The 24,057-nt window shown below is 34.4% G+C and overlaps 1 protein-coding gene across 3 annotated transcripts in view; it reads left to right on the forward strand.

The window, feature by feature from the left end:
- The window catches only part of LOC144434707 (kinesin heavy chain-like), a 52,142-nt gene that overhangs the window by 22,002 nt on the left and 6,083 nt on the right, over positions 1-24,057 (forward strand). For all 3 annotated transcript variants that reach the window (XM_078123222.1, XM_078123223.1, XM_078123224.1), the window contains exons 3-23: positions 10,112-10,185; positions 10,680-10,784; positions 12,123-12,171; positions 12,475-12,618; positions 13,061-13,185; positions 13,960-14,064; positions 14,566-14,714; positions 15,253-15,401; positions 15,782-15,945; positions 16,456-16,731; positions 17,364-17,513; positions 18,078-18,272; positions 18,694-18,811; positions 19,381-19,457; positions 19,643-19,752; positions 20,136-20,298; positions 20,541-20,612; positions 21,046-21,156; positions 22,323-22,459; positions 23,262-23,341; positions 23,677-23,875. In XM_078123222.1, the coding sequence (XP_077979348.1) occupies positions 10,112-10,185; positions 10,680-10,784; positions 12,123-12,171; positions 12,475-12,618; positions 13,061-13,185; positions 13,960-14,064; positions 14,566-14,714; positions 15,253-15,401; positions 15,782-15,945; positions 16,456-16,731; positions 17,364-17,513; positions 18,078-18,272; positions 18,694-18,811; positions 19,381-19,457; positions 19,643-19,752; positions 20,136-20,298; positions 20,541-20,612; positions 21,046-21,156; positions 22,323-22,459; positions 23,262-23,341; positions 23,677-23,875 (2,752 nt within the window). The remainder of the gene's footprint in view (positions 1-10,111; positions 10,186-10,679; positions 10,785-12,122; positions 12,172-12,474; positions 12,619-13,060; positions 13,186-13,959; positions 14,065-14,565; positions 14,715-15,252; positions 15,402-15,781; positions 15,946-16,455; positions 16,732-17,363; positions 17,514-18,077; positions 18,273-18,693; positions 18,812-19,380; positions 19,458-19,642; positions 19,753-20,135; positions 20,299-20,540; positions 20,613-21,045; positions 21,157-22,322; positions 22,460-23,261; positions 23,342-23,676; positions 23,876-24,057) is intronic.

A 24,057-nucleotide genomic window follows, 5' to 3' on the forward strand; every position in this document is an offset into this window, starting at 1 on the left:
ACTCAACATATGCTTAGAAACGTTGGTCATTTATCACAAGCATGCCTTGAGAAGAAGGTTTTATGCTCTTTATCTTTAACAGTTAGACTTTGAGTTTTGCGTGAGGTAGGTAAGCTATTTTTATTTCAGGAACTTTGCAGAAATCACATCCTTGTTTTTACCACTTTGTGGGAAATGAAGAACATGTCAAATATATGACTCAGCGGAATTATCCAATATAAGTTACAGAAAATATGTTGTATTCCAACTGTGATATGAATATGCAGTATTATATTACAAAATATGTAAAATCTGTTTCTTGTGGTCATATACAACCATACTTTCAATATTTATCGTTATATTTTCCTAGAACACTCAAAGTGCAGTATCACCTGTAAATGTACTGGCATGCTGATAACAGACATAACATTTAAAATGTGTTAAATGAAAAGCTAGTCTGCCTGTGTTACCATAGAAACCAACATCTGTTTCATAACTATTCCCGTCGTCATATTCAGGTTTGTTTCTGAATAGCACCCCAGGAAAGTCAGCAGTATATAATAGCTAAATGTCAATATGAACAGTGTAGAATTAAGGACAAAAAATAATTATCAAATTCAAGTTTTTTTATTGACAAAGGCTGTGAACCAAATATCTGTAAAATAAAACAAAAAAAAACATGTTACATGTAAAATATGAATATTGTTCAGTGCTGAAAAAGAAAACAACCTTCCCATTCAACGATACATACAAATGTATATTTCTATTTCAAATGAAAAAACCTTCAGGACAAATCTCAGTCAGATTTTCAAATCTCCATATGGAGTAGCAGCAAAGATAAGATATGATGCTCTCAAGGCCATCTCAATTTTCAATTTAATGATTTATGGCAAGCATTTTGCAGTCTTCAGCAGAAAATCAATTTGTTGAGTGACTTCACTTGCCTCCATCATCTTAATAGTGATTTACTAGTGTAATGGTATGTTGTTATGTATACAATTTCCTATACAATTAAAAGTAAAACACAGGATTCATAACATGACAGAAACTCATACGATTGTCAGTCAGATAATACAGTATTACATTTTCTCTATCTTTCTAATATTTTTCCAGTTCTGAACTTACTAGTTTATTTCCACTATTAACCCCTGTAACCCCTTGGTTTTCAGAATGTCTATATAATATATATGTAGATATATGCTAATTACATCATATTAGGCTTCATAGGGTCATAATTTTGTTAGATTTCCAAGATGTCAATTTAATATGTAATTGTGTGTGTAATTTCTGCTGAGGTCAAGGGGAAACTATCTGTTTTACTTTCACCTTGGCCTCAGTACTTTCAATTTTATATCAAGGTCTGTTCAGTAGTGTTCAATACCTGTGATAGCTTCCAGGCCTTAAATACAAGGTTAACACAGAGACATGAATTTGCTTTTGTCATTCAATTCATTTGTGTATAATTTAGCTGCAGTTCATGTAGAAGATAGGTGAGTGTGGTGACAGTGATGATGATGAGGAAGAGGAGGAGGAGAGAGAGGATGATGATGATGATGATGATGATGATGTTGTTTTTTGGAGTTTTTAGTTGATACAGGGATTGAACAGGAATACATTTTCCATTAAAGATGATGATGATGACGACGATGATGACGACAACGACAACGACGACGACGACGATGATGACGACGACGACGACAACAACAATGATGATAGCATCATAAATATCAGTGCATAGTTAGTAAAATGTATAAATATTGTCTCTAAAGCCAAAGCTAATTCCTGACAGGCACAATGTATATGGTGTATCCATACAAATAAAATTAGCATATTTATGAGACATTCCATATATGGTTAATCAGATTTACATATTTTGAGGAATATTCCATATGGAGAAATAACATAACATCAACTAAACGTCTGAATATAATTTGTTGACTGTTTGATAGTACATCTATATCTTTACATCTGGTTTTATGTCATTCATCTCTAAACCTCATAATACACACAATATTATTATTAAACTCCTTAATATCATTATTTGGATGTTTTTTATGGCCCATTAATCTTTATTATGAAATATCAAGAGTATTTAGGATTTAAGAGTCAAATCACTCTCTATGCAGTAATAATACAGTAGACAGGATTATTGTAAAATATAAACTGATTCGATTGATAGATCGGCAACATGAAAGTATTTCACAACAAATAAGCTGATTATACGTATGATCATACTTCAGAAGCACAGCTGCTTTGTCCGTTTATTGGTGGAATTTTTAACACATTATGATGGAGATTTCATGCACAGTTGACGGAAAATATATGCAGCACTCCTTCAAAAGGAAGGTTAATGAAATGCCTTAGGTGTTCACTAGCCCAGTTGTCATATTCCACAGTAGTTCAAGACATCCTAGATTGAATTGAATTTGAAATGTGTCAAGCAAAATAGCAGTGGAAATTCCTTTTTTAAAAGGTGTGGTGTGCGGCACTCGGCATTGTGAAGACATTCTCATTAAACTCTAAAACTGTATATAATCATGTAAATAGGACACACACATTTGCATACAGAAAAATATATTAGTTTTTTGAATTTGGGTATGAATATAAGAAAATGTTTTCATAATTGATCTTGTATATGCAGAGAATGATATATTATCTATGTATATTTTTGTGTACATGTATGTATCATTCAAATTAAGATAATACACATATATAAAGCTATGTAAAAAGGACATCTGAGGTGTCTTCAAAATTTGGTGAAGAATATGAGGGTTATTTTTTTGGACATAATATTGTATACTTGTGGGAATGATACACAATGTAAACATACATATATGTACACATTTGGGTACTATTTAGTGAAAACACATTGGGAAATCAGATAAATTTTATGCATGTAGTCCGGTAGTTACAATATATCTGTTCTACTTCTAGGTGCTCTTAATTGAAAACATTAGCTTCAATAGTGTAATCATAAATGTATGTAGGAGTTAAAATTGATCTGATTATGATAATTATTGAACTAACCATTCATTTATCAAAGTTACAAGTGTAATGCACATCTACATGTGTTCAGTTCTCTGTGCTAACATTTGCATAATGAAGTTAACAATTGCTATGTCATAATTTTTTAAAGCAAACTAGATAAAACTAGAGGTAGATGAGGTCATCAAATTGTAATTATTAACCATTATAAAATACTTTTGTGGGCAGTGATGTGGACAGTGTCACGTACAACATGTATGCCAGTTTTATGCTATCTAGGCCTAATAGAAATATAAATGATGTTGGCAAATCAAAGTGGGCCATCAAAATTACCAGTGAAACTAAAGTGGCAGCATTGAGATAGCATATGGGGTCAAAGGGAAATAGGACAAGTATTTGTTTTAATATATCTGATCTGATTTTGTACTCATCAACATGAATACTAATAGCACAGATTGGTACTGTTTACAGACATCATTCTAGAAACATTTCCTCTAACTTCACAAGCCATCAAACTAGTACCTTGTAGTCTTCACTTCCAAAATTGGACCACCAGGGACTATAACTAGAAGGTTTTGGTGAGAGTGGTAGTGGGCATTTAGATGGACCTTATGGGGTGCTTGTTTCTTATGTGGATTTTGAATGTCAACAGTACTTCGTGGTAAGCTGTACTATAATGTAATGGTTTCCAGAAAGAAGGATTGAATGAAGGGGATTGATGTGTAAGTGGTACATTTCAAGTTGTTTGTTGTAGGAACTTGCAGGGTTAAAGGTCAAATCCGTAAAGATCCATACAGTTTTATAGATATAATCATCAGAAAAGTATTTCCTCCAGATATCCTCACATATTGACCTTACAGGTCAAAGGTCAAATCAGTAGGAAAGCCCATACATTTTTACAGACATCATCAAAGTTTTCTTTTAAACCGCACAAGATAGTCTATTGACCATACAAGGTCAAAGTTCAAATCAGTAGAAAAGAACCATACAGAAAATAGACATCATCAGTGAAATATATCCATTGTGTAACCTAACAAGGTCACATACATTGACCCTACAGGGTCAAAGCATATTGATTAACATTTGGCATAGAGAGAGATGTATATGTCATTTTACATTTTGAATAATACAGTGTGTTTATATAAATGTACTACAGTATACATAAATGGAAGGCCTTCATGGTCTGAAGCTAGAATTCACAGAATTTTTATGTACAGTACATGTATCATAAGCACTGTTAGGAACATCAATATTTCCTGTCCTCCTTCAGATGAATGTTTGAATCCATGGCATTCACATGACAGTGACTAAATGTTGATTACAAACAGAAAGAATTGTCCTTAACTTAATATTTGTATTTTGACAGTTACATGTATATGAATTATTGATTAGGTTGACTTTTTGTGCATGTTTCTGCCTTTGGACATGTCTAAATCATTTGATGTGTTTTCAACTAACAAGGAAATGTTTTCATAAATGAAATCTGTACTTGTCACTTTGTTATGGATAGACCTAAAGGACCTTGTCACTGTGAGTTTCTAAATGAGTAGTAACAAAACCCTACATGTAGGTTATAAAAATATTAGTGACCTAAAAGACCTTGTCACTGTGAGTTTCTAAATGAGTAGTAACAAAACCCTACATGTAGGTTATAAAAATATTAGTGACCTAAAGGACCTTGTCACTGTGAGTTTCTAAATGAGTAGTAACAAAACCCTACATGTAGGTTATAAAAATATTAGTGACCTAAAAGACCTTGTCACTGTGAGTTTCTAAATGAGTAGTAACAAAACCCTACATGTAGGTTATGAAAATATTAGTGACCTAAAGGACCTAGTCACTGAGTTTCTAAATGAGTAGTGACAAAACCCTACATGTAGGTTATAAAAATATTAGTGACCTAAAGGACCTTGTCACTGTGAGTTTCTAAATGAGTAGTAACAAAACCCAACATGTAGGTTATAAAAATATTAGTGACCTAAAGGACCTTGTCACTGTGAGTTTCTAAATGAGTAGTGACAAAACCCTACATGTAGGTTATAAAAATATTAGTGACCTAAAGGACCTTGTCACTGAGTTTCTAAATGAGTAGTGACAAAACCCAACATGTAGGTTATAAAAATATTAGTGACCTAAAGGACCTTGTCACTGTGAGTTTCTAAATGAGTAGTAACAAAACCCAACATGTAGGTTATAAAAATATTAGTGACCTAAAGGACCTTGTCACTGTGAGTTTCTAAATGAGTAGTGACAAAACCCTACATGTAGGTTATGAAAATATTAGTGACCTAAAGGACCTTGTCACTGAGTTTCTAAATGAGTAGTGACAAAACCCTACATGTAGGTTATAAAAATATTAGTGACCTAAAAGACCTTGTCACTGTGAGTTTCTAAATGAGTAGTAACAAAACCCTACATGTAGGTTATAAAAATATTAGTGACCTAAAGGACCTTGTCACTGAGTTTCTAAATGAGTAGTGACAAAACCCTACATGTAGGTTATAAAAATATTAGTGACCTAAAGGACCTTGTCACTGTGAGTTTCTAAATGAGTAGTGACAAAACCCAACATGTAGGTTATAAAAATATTAGTGACCTAAAGGACCTTGTCACTGTGAGTTTCTAAATGAGTAGTAACAAAACCCAACATGTAGGTTATAAAAATATTAGTGACCTAAAGGACCTTGTCACTGTGTGTTTCTAAATGAGTAGTGACAAAACCCTACATGTAGGTTATAAAAATATTAGTGACCTAAAGGACCTAGTCACTGAGTTTCTAAATGAGTAGTAACAAAACCCTACATGTAGGTTATGAGTATTTTGAGGCGGAATGAAGAAAACTGATATTGTAAATGATATAGTTATACCTCCTCAAGCATAATTTCTGAAAGATCAGAGAAAAGTAATGGCAGAACATTTTGACTAATATTTCAAGTACTACAGAACCACTGACATAGGTGTGTTCTTGTGACATAGTTATAAATTCTATATTTTTTGTTTGAATGTGTTCAACTTGGCTTGTGTGAGGTCATAATACATGCTATACACATATATCTATAGCCAGGTGTTAAAGCATATATCTATAGCCAGGTGTTACTATAGTTAATATAACAAATACTCGTCTATGTGTGTCAAAGGTTTGAATTTCAGGTGTCATATTTAATATTAGCATATATGTAAGTCTGTCGTCAAGGATTTTTATGAGAGAATATAGCGCGAGTACCGTACAGTTTCAAGTATGATGAAAACATGAAATGTATTCAACAAAGTAGCCGTGGCTGATTTAATATTGAAGAAATAGCAAATATCCTTGAGATGATTAAAATGCAAGATGACAGACTGTGCCAGGAAGTGAGTCAGACCATCCATCTTGACACATTAAAACACACGTCTTGTTACCTATTTCAAGATGGTGGATAATTTCGGATCACTTAACCCTTCTTTACCAATATGGAAAAGAAGTCTTTTTTGTAAACTGTATAGTCGGCATTATTTGCTAGCCGGATTTAAGTGTCTGGGGGAAATGTCAGCAAATGTTGTGACCTCATTATCATCAGTAATCACATTTTGTGTGTTTTGGCAGTGACTCATATTTCCGTTTGAAATCTGAATAATATATTACCCATAATTTATCCCTGATTGTTACATTTTGCCACTTCCAGATTATGTAAATATTGTGGATACTCCATATTTGCATAGATAATGTCACAAAATGGATCACTGGTATAGCTAGATTTTCATATAAATTGATAGAGTTTGAAAATTTCCATGATTGTGTAGTATAGGTAAGATAGGATGAATTCACTCTATTTCATTCCAGTTGCTGGGTCTATGACTCCACTATACAATCATTAGCCTCGTCTACACGGCACTAAAAATCCTACCTGAGGTAGGATTCAGGATAGTTTGAAGCGCGTGTAGATGCAAACGCGTCCTGAACCTGTCCTGAAACCGTCCTGACTTAGGACACCTTTGAGAGGTTTCCTGAAACCCTCCTGACTTCGTCCTATGTACTGTCAGGACAGAAGGCGTGACATCTCTGCTGTAACCTTCCTACGTGTAGACACAGATCTATCCTACCTCAGGTAGGACTTGGGACTGCCTCAAGTAGGACGACCTACGTGTAGATGGGGCTATTCACTATCTGGATAATTACAGCCCAAAGATGTAATTGTCTGACTAATAAAAGTTGTTCACCAGAACATATCTGTCAAGCCAGTATGTGGAGTCAGCTAGGCAAGTCTGTAGACTAGGATGATAGTGAACAACAAGTACTGTATAGTGATAATAGTAGACTAACACAGATCCAGCAAACAAGACAGCCTACCTATTGAAATAAATAAAAACATTTTGTTGTTCAAAACAAATTTTCCTGGATTGACACAAAGTAAATCTGAATTATAAATAATGAATGAGTTACTGACAAAATCAGTTAACTACTGTCATTCCACTAGACTTACACAGTCATGACAGTGAAATGGATAAGAAATTAGATTGTAAGCCAAGAGAGAACAGGAAGATATTATATGAACTTAGATGTTAATTCACTGGCAATGTCAGATGATTATAAAATGGAGACTAAATCATTGAACTGTAAAAACATTATTAGAACGATATCAATTGGTAATTGGAGTGTTGGGGCAGAGAAATTTGTCATTAGAGAGGTCCCTGTAAAGAGGCTGTTCAAACTGAAAATTGATCACTGATATAGAATTTGTGCTATTAAATGACTATTGGTGTGTGACAGTATGTACATGTAGAGGTGTTGACGTGATACCATTCTCAAACTCTTACATTTATATGAGAATTGAGGAAAACAATTATGGATGTAAATATTAATCAAACAATAGAAGTGTTTAGCAGTTTCAAATCACTGTCTGACAATCTTTAAATTGAACTGAAACTCTACCATAAATTGACTACACAGGGAAATTACACCTATCTATTTATCTGCATATATAGAGAATATCAGCAAGTTATTTGTGAGAAATAGAGAATGTATGTGCACTGCATGATAAGTATGCAGTATTTGAATCGACATTATGTAAAATACATACACTTATATCTAAGTAGTCCTGAACTCTCTCTATGTAGTCTTGGTGTAGTGTCTATGCAATCAATAGCCACACATGACTACTGACTATGAATAAGTTATCATATATAAATATGACAGCTCATAAAGATGTGCTTTAATCAAAACAAAGTTGGACTCCCAGGATTTGTTTGTCCTGAATTGACCCAAATATATGACAAGAGTGGAAAACAGGACATCAGCATGTCCTGAGAGAAAGGCCATTATACATGTATCTATGCTCAGGAAGACTAAAGAATGCACTCCCTTGGGGCCTCAGTCAGTATGCCACGCATGTACATCTAGTAGACAACATATCACACTTACATGTATAATCATCATGTGTGCTGTTGTTTACCTTTACTCAATGGGGTCAAAGGTTAAAGGTTATTAATGGCAGTTCTTGACTCATCAGGCTACAATGTGTCGGTTCATTCATCATGCAGTCTCTAGATGTTGTGTAATTATCTGACTTAGTATTATGATAAAAACAAATGTTGTTTGTTGCTGAAAGATTCTATTAATTTATGCTTTTGTTACACCTACAACTAAAAAAAAAGACGGAAATTTAGATTTTTGAAATCAATGTGAAACGTCCATTCTATGTATGTATAGTTTCCTTCAAACAACGAAAGGAGTGTCATACATGTATATGATGACAGCATACATTTTACTCTACTACAACTCTCAACATGGTGTGACTACTGTACATTGCAGGTGTTACTTTATTTCAAGTACAGTACGTGGTCTTTCTTATGAAATGTGATTTTCTCAAAAATACCAACATACATGTAGGCTGTACATAATATACTCTGAAGGCTTGTCTAGACAGCAGCTTATCAGAAAATGAGACACTTACTGGCAGATAATAAGACTGTCTAGCCCAGAAAACCGTCAATATTTCAAATGTCATTATAGGCAATCATAAAACATTAAATGATATGTATAACAGTATAGCCCACGACTCATTTCAAATTATGTGCAACACTTTCACAACTTTGCTATCTTATTCTGCAATATGGTAGATTTTGTAATGGAACTGAATGGAAGGTTATGAAGTGTTCTGCATGTAGGCGTGACATAAGTGTCGGTCTTTCTGTCTCTGGATTATGTAATGGAAAGAGTTCATAAAACCTGCACCAGCTGTAACTGTAGTAGTATTTTTTCCATCAGACATCCAACAATATGTTTACTGAATATTGTTAAAATACCAATAATTAGACATTGTACGTATTATTTAGTAGTCAATTTCATCCACATGTAGTAAAGTAACATATTGAAATCATGATCACATGGGGAGGGGGAGGGGGCTGATTTTAGGGTAAAGACCCAAAACTCATTTTGATAGGATTTATTGTACCATACTGAGTATATGTAAAGCTACACAAATATGTTTACCCACAGGCACAGACAAGGAAGAAATCTTCATTGTCTGTGCCACAGGTTATTTATTTATTTATTTATTTATTTATTTATTTATTTATTGACATCTGACAGGCACAAAGTGTCCACACTAGCAAGCCAGTAAATATTGTTCAGGGTGTACAAATAGACCAATGTCTGATAGGAGTGTGTTCCTTACACATCTAGAATAGAGTGTTCAAGGCATATTAGTTTATCCATGGTATACATTTTGGGTTTTAATCATTTTTTGGTCAATTATATAAAGACCACCTGATGTCAACTTTTTATAGAAAGATTGAGACACTCAAAGTCATATTACATTGTTACAGTATACTAACTCATATATGAATTACTTCTCTACATAGAAACCCTCTATTTCCTCAAACACACACACATTTAACATATATGAAGATCACTGTGTTCCTCAATATACCAGTCCATTTCTACCCCCACCTCTCCACTCACCATCTCCTGTTGATGTGACCGACATGTATTTGTTTATATAGATCATAGTAGTAGTACTACCTAGCATTTTGGATATCACCTATTGCAACTAAGAGGTGATAGCCAAAATCCTCACATGACTTGAAATTCGGCTAAGAACTGCTCAAAATATATGTGTCCATACTATATATGCCATATCATGTAATATTGTATTCTGTGTCCTTTCAGATGTACTGGAAGGCTACAATGGCACTATATTTGCATATGGACAGACATCCAGTGGTAAAACACATACCATGGAGGTAAGTATGAATTGACTGCTGCAACCATGCATCCAAAATATAATAGCATATACCCAATACATGTATTTGGTAAATTGTTTGCATGCCTAATATTAGCTTGTTTTAAAGTTTTTAATAAATTGGATAGAATAGAGAATCTTGATGAATTGTGTAAGAATCATCGGAACAGGGTAGAGTTTTCCCATTATTAATACATGTTTTTTAAACGAAAAATCACAAATATATTATCAAGATATTCTTGATTCAGTAAGGTACACATGAAGTCAGTTGTATAGATAAACCGAACACACATGGAAATCAGAAGAAGTTCCCTGTTGCATCATATGAATCAGAATTTTATCTCAAAACTCTGTAAATTTACCTTCCTATTCAGATTTGTAAGTTTCAAGATGGCTAAAGTATGTCTGACTCTGATTCAAGTCAACTAGTTATATACTCTAAATATACTTGTTTTAATGTTTGACATAACACCTCTTCTGTCTTGTTACCACCAGGGAGTGTTGGGAGACCCTGACATGCAGGGTATCATACCACGTATTGTGCAAGATATATTTAATTACATCTACACGATGGATGAAAACCTAGAATTTCATATAAAGGTATGTTTCAGGTGAAATAGTTACAATCCTATGATTCAAAGACAGTCATGGTGAGTAGGCAGTCTTACTCATCTCTACATGTACAAGAATTATAATGAAGCTAAAACCAAACTCCACTTAAAATGACATGAATCAGTGGGTGCAATATACTTGTACCAGTTTCTTTACGTCATTAAACATTTTGAAACGTTTTCATTTCTCAAAAATACAAGTCTGTCTGTTTTTGCATATAATTATAAAGATGTAAAATTTAGACTATTCTGATAAATAAAACGATTTTAAAATTGTGGATTGTTGGCTTTTAATATGGAGAATATTTGTGTATATTGGTAGAATTAGTTTATCATTATTTTTCTGTTATTTTGTAATACCAGTAATATTTATCCCCTCCTTAGAGTTCTTTATTTCATATTTTAATGCATCGTCTATATACAGCTCAGTTTTTACCAACTGTGATTTGTGATAAATTTCAATATAAAGAGCTTTCACAGTAGTTGTATGTTGAGTGGTTCTAAATATAAACCCAGAGATGATCATCTGAAGATAAAATGATGGTATTGTCAGTATTATATTTAAAAGAAGACATTTTAAAATGATTGAGTAGACAGGTTGTATAGATTTTGTTTCCTTTTAGCTGCATTTACTGTTATTATGAAAACAGTGATTTATATAAACCTCTACAGTCATCAAGTTATCAAGTAACCTTGGTTACATTGTTGCTATGGATACAGTGGTGGCAATATTAATAATAACTTAGCTGTAGATCCAACCAGTCTTTGGTGTTATGCGAATAAAAACCGTAGGAAAAATACACTTTTGATATTAAGTATTTATATTGTTGTTCAGTCTCCTAGTTCCTGTCAAATACAATTGATATAATATTCATCACAGAGAAAACAAATTTACAGTTTGGTGATGTGTCCTACAAAGAACCTTCATACTATTTTCGTTTCAACATTCATGAAATATTCAGATTTTGAACTTGATTGCTATCAAAATTAGTTCTGATTTAGCCACATGTGAGTTTAGAATGTCCCAAAACTGTATAATGTCACTATCATAACATACTACATAATTGATTACCATGGAAACATGATAAGACCACTCACACCCTAAAAATAACCATATTCAAGCTGTGTATACCAAGGGTCTAAAAGCTACAATTTTTTTGTATTGTTTTTAGGGAAGTTAGTTGTGAAAATTGAATATATTCTATCTGTATGTTGATCAGCAAGTTATGATGATGATGATGATGATGATGAGCTTCATTTAAAATCTTTCTATTCCTCAAAGTATAAGTTCTCCTTTTAAATTATGATTCTTTTACATTTTCTGTAGGTTTCCTATTTTGAAATTTATATGGATAAAATACGGGATCTTCTAGATGGTAAGTGTGTATTTTTTAGTTTCTTTCAAAGTATGGGATCAATAAAGGAAGTAGAAACATATAGAAACAAATTTGGATAAAATGCTATTGGTAACAGTATGTTTTATGCATAATACAATTGAGCAGAAGCAGAACCCTGCCACAAGAGGGCATCTTTCATTTGAAAGGTCCATACAATGGATGACAAAGTCATAGATGAACTGTTCCATTTGTAAATTGTAGGCATATTTTTGTGGAAGTAATTTTCTTTACCTGTTTGCATTTCATCTCTTTCTTTGTGCTGACATTCATGTTTGTGTTTAGTTTCCAAGACAAATCTGTCAGTGCATGAAGACAAGAATAGGGTTCCATATGTCAAAGGTGCTTCAGAGAGATTTGTGTCAAGTCCTGAAGAGGTGATGGAGGTGATAGATGAAGGCAAAGCTAATAGACATATAGCAGTAACAAGTAAGTCAATTTAACTAAGTATCACACAGTGTACTCAAAAACAGAATGAAGGAATTGGTAACGAACTCGGGTATTACAGTCTTGTAAATGTATCGATGGAAGAGAAAAAGATAATCAAATATTCCAAATCATGTGTTATAACAAGCGTCTCATAGCTGCCTAACTTTGAATTTATTCATCAGTGATAGAATATAGATTTAGTTGTATGAATATCTAATATTACAGATTTCATACTCAGTAATATGGAAGTGTAGCCATCTTAAATCCTCAACATGTAACAAAAATGAACAATTTAGCATGCTAGGTTATCACAAGCTAATCTAGAATGCTAAACATGTCATTTTTGTAATATCATAGGCATCACTAGTTTCAGAGTATTCACAAGTTCAAATGAAATCAACAAAGACAAGCAAATACATCTTTCTTTCTTTCTTTCTTTCAGACATGAATGAGCATAGTTCACGAAGTCATAGTATCTTCCTAATTAATGTCAAACAAGAGAATATTGAAACACAGAAGAAACTCAGTGGTAAACTCTACCTGGTAGATTTAGCTGGTAGTGAAAAAGTAAGACTTTCTTTAGTTCTTAACTCCAAAGAATGCCATTTATGTCTGGTGTATTTGTGCTGGTTTACACCATTAGTGACTCAGCAGTAGTGGGTGTTATATTTGTAAGTAAAATGGTCTAGCAGCACTCTTGAGAGTAACTGTTGATAAAGTACATAAACTTTCTGAGACATACTGGTAAAAAAAAAAATCATCCTCCTTTCCTCAGCAGTCAGGGAATGAAGTGAAGGTGGGAGTAAGATCTAACACATTTATATGTATAGTACAGTTTAATATGGTGTTTTAGAGTCAGCATATACCTCTTTGCATTTTGATCTTCAAATTGAAAAATTGCCATGGGTTTCACAAGCTGAAGAAACCATAGTTGTAACTTTTTTTCCTCTTTGATTACCTTGACAGGACCTAAAGTAGCAAGTGTATTTGAAGCATTTGATTAAAATACTGATTGTGTCTGTCTGTGCCTCCCATAGCAGTATACATGTTTGTCTGTCTGTCTGTCTGTCTGTCTGTGTATTTGTGTGTATGCATCTGTGTCTGTTTATATCCTTGTTTCTGTCTGTGACGTGGTATGTGTGCTAGAGTTTCTATGTTTCACAACAGTTAAACTGACAGTATGACTATATACATGTACATGCTATACATTATTTCATTGTTGATGTATATATACCAATATATCTATGTATGTTATGTATGTAGAGTATACTTTGGTTCCTCATAGTGACAGTTTTCAGTATGACAAGCCTTCACCTATCTACCTCTTCGTTCCATGTACAGGTTAGCAAAACTGGTGCTGAAGGAACAGTGTTAGATGAGGCTAAGAACATCAACAAATCACTATCAGCATTGGGTAATGTCATCTCAGCTTTGGCAGAAGGCACAGTAAGTACACCCCAATCATTTCACAGCCACTCTAGAGGCCTAAACTGAAAGGTTCATCAGTATTTGCTCTCCACCACACTGCTGTCACTTACACCTATAGCAGTGTGGAACACAAAATCCTTAAGTGTATTTGAAATCCATTTTGTCTTGGGATTAAAATTTAGGTATGAAAAACAGTTGTCATGCAGAGCTATTGTTGAAGAAATTGATCCAGAACAAAAGAATAATCCTTGTAAATCCTAAAGACTCCATTGATAAGATAAACACTAATGTGAGAACCTGGGATTGAATCTTTGGCCTTTATCAGTCATTTAGATTAGGATTAAAATTTAGGTGTGAAAAACTAAATTTATGCCAGGTGAAAAACTAAATTTATGCCAGGTGTTAATTATAGTATAGTATACTAGTTTATAGAAGTGGGTATATGATACATGTGAATTTGATAAAACTTCAGAAAATGAATGGAGTTTTTTCCTTCAAACTGTACTTTTTACCTTCCAGAAAACTCACATCCCATACCGTGACAGTAAGATGACCAGAATTCTCCAAGAATCACTTGGAGGCAATGCCCGGACCACAATCGTCATTTGTTGCTCACCAGCTTTCTACAATGAAACAGAAACAAAATCTACTTTAAATTTTGGTCAGAGGTAAGAAGTGTTATACAACCACTAAAAGTGGTAACAATGCTTTTGTGTTTTGATACTGTCTATTGTTTTGAAGGTATTAACTAGGAATATCTGACAAAGGGACATATTAAGGGTAGAACATGATATCTAAGTGTTAGTAAATGCTATTATAAAAGGGATTAAAGTCTCTCATTTGCATGTTGAAAATATTTCAGTTGCCTACATATCAGAAACTAAGGGGTACAAGTAGAAGTAGCAAAAGGTTTTGAATTACAAATTGTTCAAACTGAGATGATCCGATCTGTCATGTGCAAATGTGTTTCAATTTGCAGAGTGGAACGTTCCACCTAGCTCATTTTTCCAATTCGTTTCATTGCTACTTTACAATGTGTCAAAGAATGTTAACGTCATCCAGCAAATAAATTAAAACTTCACCCTGTTTGTTAAATGTTTATAAATTATGACATAACAAAAAGTTGGGTATAGTGAATTCTTCTACAACAAACATTATTTTGCTAACATTACATGGTAACTGACTGTTTATTATGACATTTCACAGAGCCAAGACCATTAAGAACAGTGTGACTGTCAATGTTGAATTAACTGCTGAAGAGTGGAAGAAACGCTACGAGAAAGAACGCGACAAGAATTCCAAATTACGCAATCAATTACAGAAATTAGAGAATGAATTAAAGAGATGGCGAACTGGTAAGTGTATAGTTGATCAGAAGTCTGTATAGCACATAGCCATACATATGTTGACTTTATACCAATTTCTTGAAAAATGTTGGCAGCTGGCTGGCATTGATAATTTAAGGGTTATACACACATCATGAGAACCACAATAACAAAATGGAGATATACCATCAAATTGACATTGTTTCCTATTAAATTAACAACATAAGTCTCACACTTGGCTGAAGGGAATGTATTGACACATCATCAGAACAAAATCGTATCTTTATCACAAGTTAACTTAAAGTAAAAATTAGTCATTTTATTTGGAAGATGTTATAATTTTTTACTGTGCTATCTCCCAGTATACAACATACATGAAGTAAGTAATATGTTTGTTTGTCTAAATACAGGTGATACAGTTCCTGTTGATGAACAACTAAATGATAATGACGAGGGTCTACAAGACCTGATTCCAGAGAACAAACCACAAGTAGCCAACGCTGCACTGTCATCAGATGAAAGGACTAAATTTGAAAGTGAACGTGCTAAACTATATGAACAGTTGGATGAAAAGGTTTGTTTATAGATACAATCTCTGTGTAATGGATAAATGAAAATTGAATGTTCAGAGGCATAATTGGACCCAGTCAGATGGTCTTGATATTATGGTTTGAAAGACTTGTAGGCAGGCAGATTGTGAAATACATTTACTTTGGAATGACTAGTTTGACACATTTGCAATGTTTCAATCAATGGCTTTTATCCAAAAACTGGTATTACCTTGTCAGTATGTAAAAGAATCTTCATGATTCTTAGAACCAGGAACGATGTATATTCCATTGATATCATGTCATAGGACTACAAACAGGTACGTTGTGTAACTGCCTGTGAAAATTTAACTTTCACTTGTGTTGCACAGATGCTTCAGTATATAAGGTCCGATTCAAACAACTAGTTTGCATTGTGTGATGTGTGAACAGTGAATATGAATCTAAAAACAACATTTTCTCATCATGATACTTGTAGGTTGATAGTAGATACAAAATGAATATGGACCCAAAAATGACTTTTTGATCTATTATAGGACCTCGAAATTGACAGCCAGTCTCAGCTGATTGAGAAACTGAAGCAGCAGATGTTGGACCAGGAAGAACTGATTGCAGCCACCAGACGTGATTACGACAGTATCCAACGTGAGATGTCAAGGCTTCAGGCAGAGAATGACTCAGCCAAAGAGGAAGTTAAAGAAGTTCTACAAGCATTGGAGGAACTTGCTGTCAATTACGATGAAAAATCCAAGGAAGTAGATGACAAAAAGAAAGAAAACGAAAATTTGAACGAAGAACTTAATCAGAAATCAGTAAGTTTCTCTACAGACATAAACTTAGGTGGTCTGATAGGATATATGCCAGGTAGTCTTGAGGTTCTCTTATGAAGTGTGGGCAACAGAGAATTTACTGCACTCCTGAGGAATTTTTTGAAACAGCAGGGCGTAAAGAAAATATAAGAAAGCAAGATGTGTTTAATAAACAAAATAATTTGGATCTATCTTACATTTCCACCAGGGTGATTCAATTTCATTGTAGAATCAGAAGACAGATGTGAATCATAAAATGAAAAAGATGACTCTCCATCATCTCCATGGTGTATTGTATTGTGTGATCACATATTACATTGCTATCTAATTCATAGCAGGCTATATAGTTCTCAGGTTAGCTTCTGGGGACCATGTGTATTATGTAATGATTTACATGAACAAATTAATAAGATGAGGGTCACAGGTGAGAGATCACTATGACTAAGTTTTGGCTAAAAATACTTGAGTAATTAGGCGGACAGAATGTCCTTTGTGCTGAAAAACATCCTGACCCTATTATTTTTGTTAGGTGTGCCTCACAAATCACATACTGATGTACTGGGTGAAGTGAACCCCATAGGATCTCATTAGTGTGTTTCATTGAATACTTAATAACGTTGTGTATTTGTCACTAGACCTCGCTAACCAGTACAGAAGCTGAGCTACAACAGTTGAAAGACACTGATGCCCACCAGAAGAAACGTGTGATGGAGATGCTAGGAAGTCTGATGAAAGATCTTGGTGAGATTGGTACTGTCGTTGGTGGTAATGCAGCTGAAATCAAAGTAAGAGTCACTAATATAGCATTGCTTGTTATTTCATCACAAAGGTGCATGGTTTTTTAAGGACTGTTTATTAACTATGTTTTGATTGGTATAGGTTATGGAGTAGAATACTTAGAAATACATGTATACTAGTCAGTAGAGAACAGATCACTTTGAAGTACCACTTATGATTTAGGCCATGTTGACAGTGGTAGTAGTAGTGGTACGACGATGATGAAGACGTCAACGGTTATGATAGTAGTGCTGGTGGCGGTGGTGGTGGTGATGGTGATGGTGGTGGTGGTGGGGATGGTGGGGGGGATTCAGATGTTGATGGTGGTGGTGCTGATGCTGGTGGTCATGGCAGCAGCAGTGATGACAACAACAGTGGGCCAGATAAAAATATAGAGACTTTTATGAATTTAATTGTAATGAGTTAGGTTTTCAGACTCCACAGAGTGGTGATTGGAGTGGTTGTTTTAGAGGAGATTGTGGCCCACAAACATTTGGTGACATACCGGTACTTATTATAAGCACATACATAATTCTCAAACTAAGGACATTCATTTATTTTCAATTTATCAGAAGCCATCGCTGGAGATCAGTGATAAAATGGATGAAGAGTTCACTGTTGCCAGACTTTACATCACAAAGATGAAATCAGAAGTGAAGACTTTGGCACAACGCTGCAAGACATTGGAAACTAACACCACAACATGTAACAAGAAGATTGAAGAAAATGAAACAGAACTGGCTTCCTGTAGACTTCTCATTCAGCAGGTATATATATAGTACATGAACAGCTGTAACAATTGGTTTACTAAAATTATACCAACTCAAACTTCATTCAGAACTGATATTATCACCGTAGGAAATGCCTGCTGCGAACGTTTTTGTACCACCATCATTTCATATTTCAAATTTCAGATATACACATGTAGAGATTTAAAATTGCCTTGTACAATAAATAAAACAAATTAGTGCTTGCAGGAAAAGTTTTATCACTTCTTAGCTTTGTAGGTGGAATATTCAAAGCAAATAACAAAGTGTTCAGAAAATATTCTAAAATATCACTTAGTTACTGTCACTATCACTGTAAAACTTGCCTCTGTCAACAACAATTACCTGTTTTCCAGTTTTATTGAAAAAATAGCACATTGAAGAGACAATAACATTAGTATTATTCTGTGTATTTGATTAGCATGAAGCCAGGATGAAACAGCTGGCAGAAACCATGAAGGATGTTGAAGGGAAAAAGAGAACTTTGGAAGAAGCAGTTGATGCATTGAATGAAAAATGTGCTGGTTTGAGAGCACAAGGTAAGACAATATATAAACACACGCCGTTGCCATAGTTACCTAAACTTAATGGCCAGCGTCTCAATCCCAGGTTCCCACATTATTTTAGGCCCAGTTTACTTGATGCCATTTTCAATGAAAATGCAGCTATTTTGTTGAACCTACTGTTTACATAGAGATATCAAAAACCCACATGAAAACATGGCAATTGTGTAAACACCGCCATATTATTTTTGTTCACAACCAACTTTCTATAGCTGTGCTGGACAATTGTTTTGACAGCTAAATGTTAATCCTGATATGAAACCAGGCGTTTAAAATGAATATATGTGTCAATACTGAACATGGAACAGTTGTACATGTAGTAGCATCTCAGTTACTGCTGAAACAATTCTAGAATCATACCAAATATAAATACACACAATGTGAATCTGATTTTCGTGTACAACTAGGTGTGGGTGTGGGCACAAAATCTTTGTAGGTTTTGTTTTCACAACTATAGATTTGTGATGGTGTAGAAATTGTTAACATTGGTAAACTGACTACTTCATTTCTGTATATGAACAAAATCAATTGATTATCTATTGCAGAGGAAGTGAGATCAATGGCATATGAAGAGAAAGAGAAGGAACACAAAGGCTTACAGAAATCTGCTGAGGAAGTACAGGTCAGTTGTCAACTTTTTTCACCTTTATTTCACTTTTATTTGGCTACCTGAACAAGCCATGATACTGTTATCATATTAACTTTGTGTCAACCTGTTTGTGAGAACGTGTAACTATTTCACTCAACATTTATGTGTATTATGTAATATAAAACAACATGAAATGATACTGATTCTTTTGTTGACAGGCTGCCCTGGAAAAACAAATGGAAACTCATCGGGAAGCTCACAGCAAACAACTGAATTCACTACGCAATGAGATCCAAGAAAAGGAAGATATGATCCAGAATCTTAAAGAGTAAGTCAAGATGATTGAATACACATTCAACTTCCTTTAATACAGTAGGAATGTTTTATTTTGAGAGGTTAGAGGGGAATGCCACCCTTAGAAATAAAGGCACTTTCATGATCTTTGTGAGCCATTTCATGGTTTTACATCACCTCAGCATCACCTAAATTACACGATTTCAGAGAAACATCAAATTGAAGTTATCCCTCATTTGGGGATCTTTAGTATGGGCCACTTTGCCTCATGGTAGTCAACAAAAATGATTATGCAATGGTTGAACAATGAATATTCATAGTGTTTTCAATGAAGGTAATTGGCACTAAAGCTTTAAGGCCCCAGCTTTGTAAATTTTCTAACTCTGTCCCTAATATTATCCTGTTTTTGAATTTCAGTGAGTATCAAAAGTTGAGTCTGACCCATGATAACTTACAAGCAGACTTTGATAAGTTGAAACATGATGAAGGAGACAAAGCCTCCAAACTACAGGATTTGACTCTACAACTAGACAGACGTGAACAGGCCAAACAAGACCTGAAAGGCTTGGAGGAGACTGTGGTATGTTCCTTTCCTAGTTTACCAAGCTGTCAACCCTCAATATGTTTGTTACAAAAAGAGTCTTCATACGCTGAAAAAAATGGAATAAATTTGACTGCAAATTTAGGTCATTGTGTAAAAATAAATGACTTTCAAATATGTTCTGTTGTGCTACAATACTATGGCGCTATTTTCTAACTTTTGCCTAGAGAAGTCATTTTACAAAATCTACAGTTGAATGTTTTGTCCTTTTTGCCTTGTAGGCCAAAGAACTACAAACCTTGCACAATCTACGTAAATTATTTGTACAAGATCTACAGAGCAGAGTTAAGAAGGTAAGAGTACACCACTTTCTTAAAATAAAAAGATTAGAAATACTTTTGATTTACTTATACCTTGTGACACTTCACAATGTATTAAAACTTTATTTTGTTAATTGAAAATATGACTTTTTTTCAACATATGATAGAATACAGACAAATTTAATGATTTTATTGAAAGTTTATTTTATTGTTTACTGTGATGTTTAGTTGTTGGAATGAGTCCCAGCACGTTACTTTTGTAAAAGTTGGTAAGTAGGTAAAATCTTGCCGAGTTCCTCAAGTATTTTCAGAGTTTCCTGCCACATTATGGTGCAAGGTGTGAAAATGGACCTAAGTTTTACTAGATATTCCTTACTGGAATTCCCATACCATTCGTGAAAACACTGTCAACTGAATGCCTTTATTTCACACATATATTTTTCATGACTTGTATTTATCTGTATAGGCAATTGATGGCACTGCCAATGATGATGAGAGTGGTGGGAGTGCAGCCCAAAAACAGAAGATCTCATTTCTTGAGAATAATCTAGAACAACTGACCAAGGTCCATAAGCAAGTAAGTATACTTTTTTGTTTTCTCTCCAAAGTGCCCTCTCTATCTTCATATGGGTGACCCTATATTTTTCTGTTTTTCATTACTTTTTGATAGAAACTATGGGTTGGTTGGTCGGTCAGTCGAATTAACAAAAATCACCTTCTTCATGTTTCTCTTCCTCTCCTTTTCCTTTTCTCCACCTTCTTTTTATTGGATTCCTGATAACGGGCCCTTTCCCAGCTTCTTTACACAATTGGCATGTTCTCAGGCCCCTTCTTGAATAACTTCCGTCATGAAAGAAATACTCTTTTCGTGAACAAGTGTCATCACCGCTGACACAACTGTAGATGATGTTGACAGTCCAAACACTTGCCAAAGAGGGCGCTGTTCCACACAATTTAGGGGCGGACGGAAATTCTTTTTTTTATGTTGGAGCTGAGAATTTGGATCAGTTGGGTAATAAGTAACAGGAAAGAAAAAGATGACACTAAGTCTTATAACCTGCTTTGTGGCGTTTTTCATTGAGACTGACGTACTTATTAAATAATAATTGAAATAGTAGCAACATTTGGAGTGATTTTGCTTTGGTAATTGGAAAATGTAGTATTTGATTAGATAAATAACAAATGAGAGATAGTAGGAGAGGTTTGATTGGTTAAAGTCAAAGTGTCAGCCAAGAAATGGAATCATTCTTATATCTCTGTCATAGGCTAGCTTGTAAAATGCTATATCAAGTAACAAGAACTGCATGCCAATAAATAAATCCCCAGCTGGGAATTGCTTAGATCTTGGGTTCAGTGATTTTTCCTTAGCTGAATAGTTTTCAGTTCAAAGCATTAAATAATACAAAAGACTACATTGTACTGTTCATGAAATAAAATGATAGGATATATTGTGTTTTAAAAATCATTAGTTGTCCTCCTGCTGGGCTGCTCACATTTATGACAGTTTTATTTATATAATATTATGTAATTTTCATGATACTTGGTATGTAAACCCAGTCTACTCAATTAGAAAGTATATTCATTGAAAAATTAATATTACAGAGCAGCTTGAGTTCTGATTTAAATCAATTGGAAGTTGAATGAAAAAGATAAATGTATTGAAAAATGCTAAAACTAAGTATATTCCATATGAAATCAATTCATGAGAAGTGGAAAGTCATCTCTCATTTCGTAATGTTTCAGTTGGTGCGTGACAATGCTGATCTTCGCTGTGAACTGCCAAAGTTGGAAAAACGTCTACGTGCTACAGCTGAGAGAGTCAAGTCTCTGGAGAGTGCTCTGAAAGATGCCAAGGACAGTGCTATGAGAGACAGGAAAAGGTAGGCATATATTTGTAATTTACACTCTGAAAGATGCCAAGGACAGTGCTATGAGAGACAGGAAAAGGTAGGCATATATTTGTAATTTATATCAATCTATGCATAGAGTGTTTATAAATCAATAGTTATCGTTCAATAAACTATGTCTAGTATTTGCCTTCCAATGTTTTAAGTGAAAAAGACTGAAACATACAATAAAGATGTTGATTATTTCGCCATCAGGCTGGTTTGTGTCGATTAATCAAAGAGAATTGTCTTTTGGGATATGTGTGCATGTTACGAGTAAATCCCTATAGGTATGGCCCCAGGCATGTTGTAGTAAAGTTATTACGCTTTTCTTCCCATTGCTGTGTATATTCTCGAAATGTTTTTTGTGAAATGTTAGTATGAGATGTATTTAAATATTCAGTCAGACAGCTACACACAAACATGGAGAAGATTATTCACTCCCTAAAATTAGAAAAAATCACCAAAAATTATTTAACTAGATGGTGAGTAGACAAACGTAAACACTCTATGATTACTTGTAAAACAAGCAATACACCATATATGGTAACAAATGCGCCAAATGATCTACAAATAATCCTGCACACCAAAAACAAGCCTAGACACCTGTCCTAAAAGATAGGAGGATCCTTACAATCATTCACTGATATGTTGTGTACACAATGTCATCCAAACTGACTGATCAAAGTATTTTGGAAAGAAACTCAAAGAAACAACATTTGTAATTTTTACATTATGTCTCTCTCTGTTCACTGTCTTTCTTTCTCACGTCTACCTGTATTTTTAAAACCCATAGATACCAGCATGAAGTTGATAGAATCAAGGAAGCTGTCAGACAGAGAAATATGGCAAGGAGGGGACATTCTGCTGTAATTGGTAAGTTGATGAGTATAGATCCAGCTGTAGATATAAGCTAATTGTGAAGTTGAACTCATTTAATGAAAAGCTATCAAGAGATCAAAAGAAGAACTTAATCAAGCAAAACCATTCAAAGAAATGCACATGGTAGATTTATGTCAACACATGAAATGCACATGGTAGATTTATGTCAACACATGAAATGCACATGGTAGATTTATGTCAACACTTGAAGTGCATTAAGATTGATGTACACATGAAACACATGAAACAGTACATTTTCAGTTATTCATCATTCATGTAAACACAGTTGACATGTAATGAGATTAATCAAGTGTGTGTTTCTATTCCAGCAAAGCCCATCAGACCTGGCCAGCATCCACCAATGTCTGGACATCATGGTGGTATCCGGGGAGGAGGGGGCCAAGTCATCAGTCCAGGAGACTCCACTGGAATTCGTGGCGGTAGTAGCTATGGTGTCATTAGCCAGAATCAAATGAACCAAATGCAGAACCAGCGTATCATCAATGCTGCCCCTCACATGGATAAGTCGTAAGTCCCCCGTAACCTCAACACCCACCCTACATGGCCCAAATTCAATCAGAGAAAAAATAAACCAAACATCAGGCCTTCCATATTCCTATCCTTCCTTTAGTATTCATGGTTAAAATGAGACTGACAGAGAGGGTTTAAAGTGTAGAATTGCATCCAATACAGGGTTTGTTTAGTTGAAT

Source organism: Glandiceps talaboti, chromosome 4, assembly GCF_964340395.1.
Source record: "Glandiceps talaboti chromosome 4, keGlaTala1.1, whole genome shotgun sequence".
Classification (NCBI taxonomy): Eukaryota; Metazoa; Hemichordata; class Enteropneusta; family Spengelidae; genus Glandiceps; species Glandiceps talaboti.